An 11,864-nucleotide genomic window follows, 5' to 3' on the forward strand; every position below is an offset into this window, starting at 1 on the left:
GAGAATGGCTACATTAATATCTGACAAAGTAGACTTCAGAAAAAACAGTTAGTATAGGCAACGAGGGACATTACATAATGCTAGAAGGATCAATTCACCAGGAAGACATAATAATCCTAACTGTATACACACCAAACAATAGTCTTCAATTACATGAAACAAAAATTGATAAAGCTGAAAGAAGGAACAAACCCCCTATTATAGTTGGAGACTTCAACTCCACCTCCCTTAGCACCCAGTAGAACCACTAGACAGAAAATCAGCAAAAATAGAGAAGATCTGAAGAACATAATCAATCAACAGGATCTAACTGACATATATAGAACACTTCACTCAAAACAGCAGAATACACATACTTTTCAAGCATGCATGGAATATTAACCAAGATAATAAACCACATTTTTATCATGGGCCATAAAATAAACCTCTTAAATTTAAAAGAATTGAAAATATACAGTGTGTTTTCTGACCATAATGGAATCAAACTAGAAATCAATAACAAAAAGACAACAGGAATATCTCTAAACCCATAGGAACTAAACAATACTCTTCTAAATAATCCATGGGTCAAAGAGGATGTCTCAAAGGAGATTTTTTTTTTTAAGATTTTATTTATTTATTTGAGAGAGAAAGAACACGTGTGTGCACATGAGCAGGGGGAGGGGCAGAGGGAGATGGAGAAAGAGAATCCCAAGCAGACTCTGCACTGAGCACGGAGTCCCATGCAGGGTTTGATTTTACAACCCTGAGATCATGACTTGAACTGAAATCAAGAGTCAGGTGTTTAACCGACTGAGCCGCCCAGGTGCCCCTCAAAGGAGATTTTTAAAAATACATAGAACTAAATGAAAATCAAAACACAACATATCAAGACATGAAGGACATAGCTAAAAAACAGTGCTGAAAATAAAATTGTAGCATTATATGCTTACATTATAAATAAGGAAAGATCTCAAATCAATAATCCAAGTTTCTACTTCAAGAAATTGGAAAAGAAGCACAAAATGAACCCAAAGCAAGCATAAGGAAGGAAAAATAAAGATAAGGGTAGAAATTATGGGGCACCTGGCTGGCTCAATCATTGGAGCATGCAAATCTTGATCTTGGGGTTGTGAGTTCGAGCCCCAAGGTGGATGTAAAGATTACTTAAATAAACAAATAAACTTTAAAAAAAAAGAGTAGAAATCAATAAAATTGAAAAGGAGAGAAAAATCAGTGAAACAAAAGCTGATTCTTTGGGGGAAAAAAACAACAAAATTGATGACCTTGTAGCAAGATTGACAAAAATAAAAACAAAGACACAACTCACCAACATCAGAAATGAAATAGGAGCACCACAGATCCTGTAGCCATTACAAAGAATAGACAATACTATAAACAACTTTATCATATATTCAAAAATTTAAAAGAAGTGGATTAAAACCTCAAAAGCCACAAATTATCCAAATTCAAAGAAGATGAAATTGACAGTCTGAATAGCCTATAGCCATTTTTAAAAATTGAATTTACAGTTAAAAACTCCTGGAAAAGAAACCTCTAGATCTAGTAAGTTCCCCTGGAGAATTCTACCAACTATGTAAAGAAGAACTAATATCAATTTTATACAATCTCTTCCAGAACATAGAAGAGGATGGAACAATTCCAAATATTTTTTATGAAGTGTTATCCTGACACAAAACCCAAAGACAGTACAAAAAAAGAAAACTACAGAGCAAACTGAATCCAACAATATATAAAAAGTTATCCACCATGATTAAATGAGATGTAAGACTGGTTCAACATTCAAAAATCAATCAATGTAATTTACCATATCAACAAGATAAAGAAGAAAAATTATGTGACCATATCCATTGATGCAGAAAAAGCATTTAACAAAAATTCAACATCAACTCATGATAAAAACTCTCTGAAAACTGGGAATAAAGAACTTCTTCAACTTAATGAAAACCTCTATAAAACGCCTACAGCTATCATTACACTAAATGGTGAAGGACTGAATGCTTTTTCCTTAAGATTGAGAACAAGGCAAAGATGTCCACTCTCACCACTTTTATTCAACACAGTACTAGAAATTCTAATCAATGCAATAAGGCAAGAAAAAGGGGGAAAAAAGGCACAGATTAAAAAGGAAGAAATAAAACTATCTCTATTTGCATATGACATGGTTGCCTACATAGAAAATCCATGGAATCTATAAAAATACTGAAACTAATCAGCAAGATCTCAGGATACAAGATCAATATACAAAAATCAATTTAATTTCCATATACTAACAATGAACATGGAGAAACCAAAATTAAAAGCACATTCTTTTCTTTATTTTTTTTTTTTAAGATTTTATTTATTTGACAGAGAGAGACAGCGAGAGCAGGAACACAAGCAGGGGGAGTGGGAGAGGGAGAAGCAGGCTTCCCGCCGAGCAGGGAGCCCGATGTGGGACTCGATTCCAGGACCCTGGGATCATGACCTGAGCTGAAGGCAGACGCTTAATGACTGAGTCACCCAGGCGCCCCAAAAGCACATTATTTTCAATTGCTTCAAATAAAACAAAATACTTACATATTCACATAATAATGCATAAACAGGATCTGTATGCTGAAAATTACAGAATGCTGATGAAAAAAAGAGCTAAATAAATGGAGAAATATCTGGCATTCATGGGTTGGAAGATTATACAACAGTGAAAATGTCACTTCTCCCCAAATTAATCTATAGATGTAATGCAATTCCTTTCAAAATCCCAGCAAGGTTTTTTGTATATATAGGCAGCTTCTTCTAAGGCTTAAGCCCCAGAATAGCTAATATAATTTTGACAAAGAAGAATAAGGTGGCAGGAATCACTCCGGCCAATACTAAGACTTACTGGGTGCCTGGGTGGCTTAGCTGGTTAATGTCAGCCATTAGCTCAGATCCTGGGATCAAGTCCTCCACAGCCTCCCTGCTCAGTGGGGAGTCTGCCTCCCCCGTCCCTCTGCCCCTCTCCCTGCTTCTGTTCTCTCTCTCTCAAATAAATAAATAAATCTTAAAAAAAAAAAAAAAAAAGACTTACTATACAGCTACAGTAATCAAGACTGGGTGGTATTGGTGGAGGGCTGGTCACAGAGATCAATGGGATGGAACAGAGGACCCTGCAATAGACCCACACAAATACACTCAACTGATTTTTCACAAAGGTGCAAAGCCAACTCAATGGAAAAAGGGATAGCTTTTTCAACAAATGATTCTGGAGCAATGAGACACCACAGACCACCCCCTGCCCAAAAGAACAAGCCTCACATTTTATACAAAAATTAAAAATTAACTCAAAATGGATAACAGTCTTAAATGTAAAACATAAATAAAGCTTTAAGGAAAAAAATAAAAGAAAATCTCTGGGATCTGCAATTAGGCAAAGAATTCTTAGGCTTAATATCAAAAGCACAACACATAAAAGGAAGAATTGAAAACTGGACCTCATCAAAATGGAAAAGTTTGAGTGAAAGCCCACATGAAAAAGATGAAAAGAGAAGCTACAAACTAGGGTGAAATACAGCTGACCCTTGAATACACAGGTTTGAACTGTGCAGGCCCACTTACACGTAGAATTTTTATGGCACTGTGCTGTAAATGTATTTTCTCTTCCTCATGATTTCATAACGTTTTATTTTCTCTTCCTTTATTGTAAGAATACAGAATATAACACACATAACATATAAAATATGTGTTAATCCAGTGTTTATGTAATCAGTAAGGCTTCAGGTCAACAGTAGACCATTAATAGTTAGGTTTTGGAGGAGTCAAAAGTTATATGAAGAATTTTGACTATGGTAGGGGCTGGCACCCCTAACCCCTGCATTATTCAAAGGTCAACTGTATTTACAAACCACATATCTGGCAAAGTATTAGTATCTAAAATATAGCAAGAACTCTCAACACTGAACAGTTAAAAAAAAAAATCAAACAATCCAATTAGAAAATGGGCAAAAACCATGAACAAACACTTCACCAAAGAGGATATACAGATGGAAAATAAGCCCATGAAAAGATGTTCTATATCATTAGTCATTAGGAAAATGCATATTAAAACTACAATGAGATATCATTGTATACCTATTAGAATGGCTAAAATAAAAAATAGTGACAACACCAAATATTGGTGAAGATGGGGATAAACTGGATCACTTATATATTGCTGGTAGGAATGAAAAAGGATAGATCCACTCTGGAAAGCATTTTGGCAGTTTCTTAAAAAAACTAAACATGCAACTACCACATGACCCAGCAATTGCACACCTGGAGGTTTATCCCAGAGAAATAAAGATTTACATTCACACAAAAACCTATACCCAAATGTACATAGCACTTTTATTTGTAATAGAACAAAACTGGAATCAACCCAAATGTTCTTCAACCAACGAAAAGTGAAATAAACTGCAGTGCATAAGTACCACGGAATACTACTCCACACCAAGAAGAAATGAACTATTGATACAATCAACAACTGGCATGAGTGTCCAGAAAATTATACTGAGTGGAAAAGCCAATCCCACAAGATTACATACTATATTACTCCGTTTTTATATAACTTTCTCGAAATGACAAAATTTTAGAAATGGAAGACATATTAGTGGGTGCCACTGGGGAAACTGGGCAAAGTGTACAAGGGATCTTTCTATTATTTCTTACAACTGCATATGAATCTACGATTATTTCAGTAAATAAAATTCAACTTAAAAAACTAAATTTCCTAAGCCTCCCTTACAGCTAGAGGTTGTCAGTGAGATAGGAAGCCAAGGATGTTAGTAGGACTTCTAAGAAAACTCCTCAAGGAAGTCACAGATGTCTGTTATGTGCCCTTCTCCCTTCCTCCTGCTTATTACCAAGGGTGTGAATATGATGAGTGAAATCAGCAGTTACCTTGCCAACACTGAGGGAAGAAAGCACATGATGAAATAGAAAGATGGGAACTTTGCTCACTGCCACCATGCACGGTTTATGCTTTAAGCATCATGGTCCATGTGATTGGCATCCCCTGGATGTTGTGCAGTGTCTAACCTGAGCAACCCAACACAGTGGTGCAATCAGTAACACCATGAAGCCACCTGGTGTAAACCTCCTAAACTGTTAACCTTTAGATTTATGTTACATAAGAAAGATATAAACTTGTTTTATTTAAGCCGTGTTATGTTTTAAAATCTCTGATAGCAGCCAAATGCAAATGTCAAAATCTGTAATCTGCCGTCCCCACCCACCATCCTCAGAACAATGTCCTGAAAGGGTTTATCAACCATGAATTTGAAGTACAGTGAAATAGACTGACTTTGGGTGAAACTTACTTTATAACAACCCAATCCACAGCAAATTATGGCTCCCAGCCCAGTAGGAGGCCAGTAACCAGTATAACACTCTTTGGGGGTAGAGAGGATCAGAATATGTACCAAATAAATATTTTTTAAATGAATGAGCGGGTCCATCTAAGCAAAAGAAAACATGTGACTTTTTTTAAACCAATATGTACCAGTATATACATATTTCCAACTTGGGTCAGAAGCCAGAGAACCAGGCCAGGGTCAGCCTCGTCACCAGGAAGCATGGACCGGAGAAATATCGTGGGCCCTGACTTCACATCTGTAATGAAGGGCTTTCCCCAGTGAACCTTGAGAGCCACCACTGATTCCCACGGGGCAAAGCCTAGGAGGACGGAGGGCTCCTTCCTTATCCATTGGCTGGGACTGATGAAGGGGTTCCCTTTGTTGTGCACTCTTGTCTCTCTGCAGATGCTTACGCTCCCCCTACTTCCTGAGCCTGCCTATTCCTGGAATTTGGTCCAAGCCCCGTCCCATGTCTTGGAGCCAGAACTCTGCTCTATGTTATAATATCAGGTCTCACTACCTCCTCTCCTGCCAACTAGGGCATGAAGATTATTCAAAAAGAACTGCAGTCAGGCGCCTGGGTGGCTCAGTCGTTAAGCGTCTGCCTTCGGCTCAGGTCATGATCCCAGGGTCCTGGGAATCGAGCCCCACATCGGGCTCCCTGCTCCGCGGGAAGCCTGCTTCTCCCTCTCCCACTCCCCCTGCTTGTGTTCCCTCTCTCGCTGTCTCTCTCTCTGTCAAATAAATAAATAAAATCTTAAAAAAAAAAAGAAAAGAAAGAACTGCAGTCCTACTTGCCCTTGAACATAGTAGCAATAAATTAAAGTAAGAACTCCAAATTACCATCTGTTTTTTCAGGGCTGGATGGAATTCGATATGAAAGAAGGTGATTTTTTTTTTCTTTCTTGCATAATGTAGAAGACTTAAAGCCATTCTTTTTTTATGGAGTGAAAAAAACATAAGCTTTGGAGTCGGACAGGTTTGATTAAGATCTCAGTTCCACCATGTTTTAGTCGGACGACCTTAAGAAGTTTGCTTAACTGAGCTTCCCTCCAGCTATAAAATGCAGATGACAAGTGTAGACACAGTGACTGGTGCATAATAGGTGCACAGTGAAGTTAGCTCCCTCTGTATTCTCCCTTCAACTTCCCCTTCGCCTCCTTGGTTCATAAACTCGCTCTGAAAGCACTTCCAGAAAGACACCGCCTTGATGTGAGTAATTACAGCATAAATGGGGAAGCGTCTTCTTCCCAACCGGAGGGCTTTGCAGGGCCAGCGCTCACGTAGATGTGTGTTTATTCGTGTTTTTAAAATTTCTATATTTACCCTATACAATAACTAGGACAATGTCGAGAATTGCTCTGCTCCCCAGCCCCACCGCAGAGTCAGGGTTTCTCTGAGAACAGGCAGTGAACGGGCAGCACTTACCACATTGGCCAGCTGTGTGATGGCCACTTCAAAATGCACTGTGACGGGATCAGAAACATTTTCTACAGGCCTGATGAACTGGTTATAACGAGAAAACAGTTTGTGAAAGAGTCTCTCTTCAGATGCACAGCCTGCAGAGCCTGCGTGGCCAAACAGAGGGAAGAGTTAGAGAGGCAGAGGGAAGAGTTAGAGAGGCAGAGGGAAGAGTTAGAGAGGCAGAGGGAAGAGTTAGAGAGGCAGAGGGAAGAGTTAGAGAGGCAGAGGGAAGAGTTAGAGAGGCAGAGAGGGCGCTTGCGGATGGGGACGTTCTGGCACTGCCATCACCAAGTGACGCAGGCAGTGGGGTGTCCAAGCCAACGGAGCCCTCCTGCCCCTGCGTTCTGTCCACGCATGCAGACTGGCCCCGGGCCCATGTACCCTGTACCTCTGGGCCTCGGTTTGTCACCTCTGCCCTGAAGATAAAAGGGGAATGCATACGTCCCAGAAAACTGTGATACCAAATAAAATGATATTGGCAAGAGCACTTTTAAAAGTCTAATGCCCCACACATGCAAGGGGATAGCATGAACTCCGATTGTGGCTTATGTCACTGAGGATAGCTCACGATCTTACTGCTCTGGCTATTAAGGAAGAGTCCTCCCCTTTCTTGTCGAAACGCTGATCCAGCTACCTGTTTCTACAACCAGTGAGGGGCTTAGCTGGGGAAACTTCACCAAGCAAACTGAAATAACTAGTAATCTTATTAAGATCTTAACAAGCCATACTCCTTTTTAAAGTCAGCTTTGAATTCAATTATTTTGGAGATTTGTGTTAAGTGCAAGGTTTTTGAGGCAAACTTACTTAAATAGTTTTAAAAGAATTCAAAATTAGTTCTTAAATAACAGCATTTCAGTCACTAAATCTTAAATAGCTTAATGTGTATGTCTGTATTTTTCCAAGAATGCATTAAAAGTAGGTTACTTGCCTTCATTTGCCATAATTCATTTCATTAATACCCCTCTATATTTTCCCTTATAGAAGCCAAATTTGACATCTGACATACTGTTCTACAAATTTCCCAGAGGCATTTATACCCTGAAAGAAAGTTAAAGGGACTGAAAACTCATTCTGCAAAAATGAACAAAAAATAGCTGTTGTATCACTAAATAAAGAGTAGTTTGACAAATGCACTTGGAAACACTGAAACTGAGCTTTCAGCAGGAAAGAACAACTTTAAATGTAAAACAACACTCTTGCCACTATAATCAATAATGGTAGAAATATTTCTACATAAAACAGACAAGAAACAATTCTCTCCATTACCCCATTCCCACCTGCCGCCCCAGACGCCGTAGATAAGCCCTCCATGAGTCTTGAAGAGCAAGCCCCCGCAAAGCCACCAGCACGTGGAAATGTGGTTTTCTTCCACAGAATAGCAGCTGTCTGTTTCCAAGGCTTAACTTTAAAATGAATATCTTACTCTTGGGACACATTCCAGCACAGTAATATGACATGCTTCCCAAAACAATGATGATTACCTTCAAAATGGAAGGGTTCACGGAATAAGTCATAGTATCAGCTAACAAACAAATCACAGTTAAAAATATATATATATATATTAAATACAAATACAAATAAATCAGGTGAATATACCCATGGCAGAGATGGATAGAAAACTGCATCATTATTATCACCATATTTTTAGTGGGACAATGAAATAAGGTATAGTTTACAAGGTTTCATTGTCCTCCCCACCCCACCCCCTAAATCTCATGTTAAACCTACCCAGTAAGAAATAGATTAATTATCAGTTATAACTGCAGTAATTCCTCTGCAGACCCTCTGCATATTCAGACATCGAATATCTCATCTCTGCTCGATCAAGCACAACTAGAAAAGAAGAGCAAACACATGTAGCTGAAAAGAGGATATGAGATAAAGCAGAAATAAAACCTACCTTTCAAGCAAGGCGTGAATATATACAACCAGAGACACAAACCAAAGGGAAGGAGTCCCTGGCCCTTGCTGGTCAGCATGACTAAAACTCACTTTGATTTCTTTTTCTAGTCAAAGGAGTGTGGAAAACAGAGCTACCAGACGGCCACACGCATCAGACCTTTAAATCATCAGAGTTCCCCTGCAATCCACGTGTTTCTTCTGTGCAATAAAAACATTCACAAGCGCAATACGGATGTTCCCAATATCAGAGCCTGGGGCCAACAAAAGGGCAAATAAAAAGGACTCAATCTGATGTCAGATGAGTCATCACTTTCCTGTCACCCTAGATCTGTCTTCATGCAAGACCAGTGAAGAGAAGCAGTGAGGGAGCACTGGGCAGGCAGGACCGAGGGAGGATGGAAAACATTGCCTGGCTTCGAGCTTTCCGTAGCACAGTCTCAGCAGTCCTCCTTGGGGGGAAGAAACACCCTCTGACTGAGCCCTAAGTCCAAGGGAAGCAGGTGCTGGGTGCCAGACAGTGCGTTCTATTCACTGAGTTCTCTGGTTAATCAAGGCTTAGCCTTGTCATTAGAAAACTTCCTAAAATAAGAGTTTCCTTTCCTGTCTTAATAAGTGTGGCTTCGAGCAGCACTCATCTGATTTCATCTGACTCCAGCGCTTCTGGTGTCTTGTCTTTCTGAGCTCAGCAGTCACCATCCAGGACCAGAGATTAGCTGTCTGAGAACCAGAGGGATGAGTACTGAACACAGGATGTCACCTGGACAGCCCTATGATTATTGAAACATCCTTGTCATCAACTGGCTTTCTTATAAGTTTCTTCTTGCCTCTATAAGTTTAGTGTCAAGAGGATTCTGATGAACCGGGCCTTCTGGTCAGATTTTGGTGTTGGTTAAAGAGGAGACAGACCCACAACAAAATGAAAAGCAACCTGCAGAATGGGAGAAAGTATTTGCGACCATATGTCTGATAAGGAATTAATATCCAAAACATGTAAGGAACTCATAAAACTCAATATCAAGACATATCCAATTAAAAAGTGGGCTTTGGGGCGCTTGGGTGGCTCAGTTGGTTAAGCGACTGCCCTCAGCTCAGGTCATGATCTCAGGGTCCTGGGATAGAGCCCCACATCGGGCTCCCTGCTAGGCCAGGAGCCTGCTTCTCCCTCTCCCTCTGCCTCCCACTCCCCCTGCTTGTGCGCTCTCTCTGTCAAATAAAAATATAAAATCTTAAAAAAAAAAAAAAAAGTGGGCAATGGACCCGAATAGACATTTTTCCAAAGAAGACATACAAATGTCCAACAGGTATACGAAAGGGTTCTCAAAGTCATGGATCAGCAGGGAAATGCAAATCAACCACAGTAAGATCTTACCTCTCACCTATTAGGATGGTTATTCCCAAAAAGACCAGACATACCAAGTGTTGGTGAGGGTGTGGAGAAAAGGAAATCAGTGCAGCTGCTATGGAAAACAGTATGGAGTCCCTCAGAAAATTTGGAAAAGGAACTAGCAGGAGCACGGCCCTGCCATTCGCTTGGCTCACACCTTCGCAGCTACCAGAGTTACCTCCGCACCCAGAAGGAAGAGTAGGCCAGGGCCGGTGAGAACTCTCTTCCTGCTGAGATGTCTATCAAAGGGCTTGCCGATTGCAGTCCTATGCGGGGCTGAGGGTCCCACTGTGACGTGTGAGACCAAGCCGGCGAGGTGTATCATGGGAAGCTCTTTAAGGCCAAGGACAACATAAACTGCCAGATGTCCAACATCACACTCACATACAGAGAAGGCCGAGTGGCACAGCTGGGGTGGGATCCGTGGCAGCAAGATCCGCTTTCTCATCTTGCCTGACATGCTGAAAAACGTGTCCATGTTAAAAAGCATGAAAAATAAAATGAAGGCTCAGGGGCTGACTGGAGAAAAGTTGCTATTCTGAAGGCCCAAGTCGGGGTGTCTGGGTAGCTCTGTGGGTTACACATCTGCCTTGGGCTCAGGTCCTGATCCAGGATCCTGGGATCGAGCCCCGCATCGGGCTCCCTGCCTAGCGGGAACCTGCTTCTCCCTCTCCCTCTGCCCCTCCCCCTACTTCTGTGCTCTCTCTCTCTCTCTCAAATAAACAAATAAAATCTTAAAAAAAAAATGAAGGCTCCAGTGGCTACAAGAGGACAGGTACTGGGGCATGGAAACATCTTCCAGAAGAGAAGATAAATTTATCTGTTTAACAGAACTTTGTGTTATATTTTCTTTTAGGTTATCTGGGTTCAGGGAGGTGTGTGCTTATGTACATGTTTTAGGTTTTCTTTTGACATCTTTCTCTTTAGATCAGGGTCAACTCAATAAATATGGTGGTGGTTTTTGGTGGGGTTTTTTTTTGTTTTTTTTTTTGGGAAAAGTAAAGAAAGAACTACCATATGATCCAGCAATTCTACTTCTAGAAATATAACCAAAGCAAATGAAATTAGGATCACATTTGCATTTCTATGTTATTGCAGCATTATTCAAAATTATCACAGTATGGAAACCACCTAAGTGTCTGCTGATGGATGAAAAGACAAAGAAGATGTGGTGTATATATGTGCACACATGTGTGGAATATTATTCAGCCATGAGAAATCTCGCCACCTGAGACAACATGGATGACCCTGAAGGACAGCGTGCTGAGTGAAATAAGTCAGACAGAGAAAGACAAACACTGTATGATCTCATGTATGTGTGGAATCTAAAAAAAGTCGAACTCATAAAAGGATACAGACTTTCAGTTATAAAATTAATCAGTTCTGGTGATCTACTGTGCAGCATGGTGACTATAGTTAATATATACTTTAAATGTGCTAAGAGAGGGGAACCTGGCTGGCTCCGTCAGTAGAGCATGTGACTCTTGATCTCAGGATCATGAGTTCCAGCCCCACAGTGGGCGTAGAGTTTACTTAAAAAAAAAAAAAATCTAATTAAAAAAATTTTTTTAAGTTTTCTAGGAGAATAGATCTTAAGTGCTCTCACCAACACACACAAATGGTTACCAAGTGAGGCAACGGATATGTTGATTAGCTTGACTGTGGTATCATTTCACAATGCATATGCATATCATATCATCACATCATACACCTTAAATATATACAATTTTTATTTGTCAGTTAGACCTCAATAGAGCTGGGGG

At 40.1% G+C, this 11,864-nt stretch overlaps 1 protein-coding gene across 1 annotated transcript in view; it reads right to left on the bottom strand.

Annotated features, from left to right (window-relative positions):
* Positions 1 to 9,571, bottom strand: part of CHRNA6 (cholinergic receptor nicotinic alpha 6 subunit) — a 17,934-nt gene extending 8,363 nt beyond the window's left edge. Inside the window, exons 1-2 of the mRNA XM_081813054.1 lie at positions 8,716 to 9,571; positions 6,780 to 6,919 (exon numbers count right to left, since the gene is read on the bottom strand). Of these exons, the coding sequence (XP_081669180.1) occupies positions 6,780 to 6,919; positions 8,716 to 8,794 (219 nt within the window). The 5' untranslated portion in view covers positions 8,795 to 9,571. The remainder of the gene's footprint in view (positions 1 to 6,779; positions 6,920 to 8,715) is intronic.
* Between the last annotated feature and the right edge of the window lie 2,293 nt (positions 9,572 to 11,864).

Source organism: Leptonychotes weddellii, chromosome 2, assembly GCF_054177405.1.
Source record: "Leptonychotes weddellii isolate Sample4059 chromosome 2, ASM5417740v2, whole genome shotgun sequence".
Lineage (NCBI taxonomy): Eukaryota > Metazoa > Chordata > Mammalia > Carnivora > Phocidae > Leptonychotes > Leptonychotes weddellii.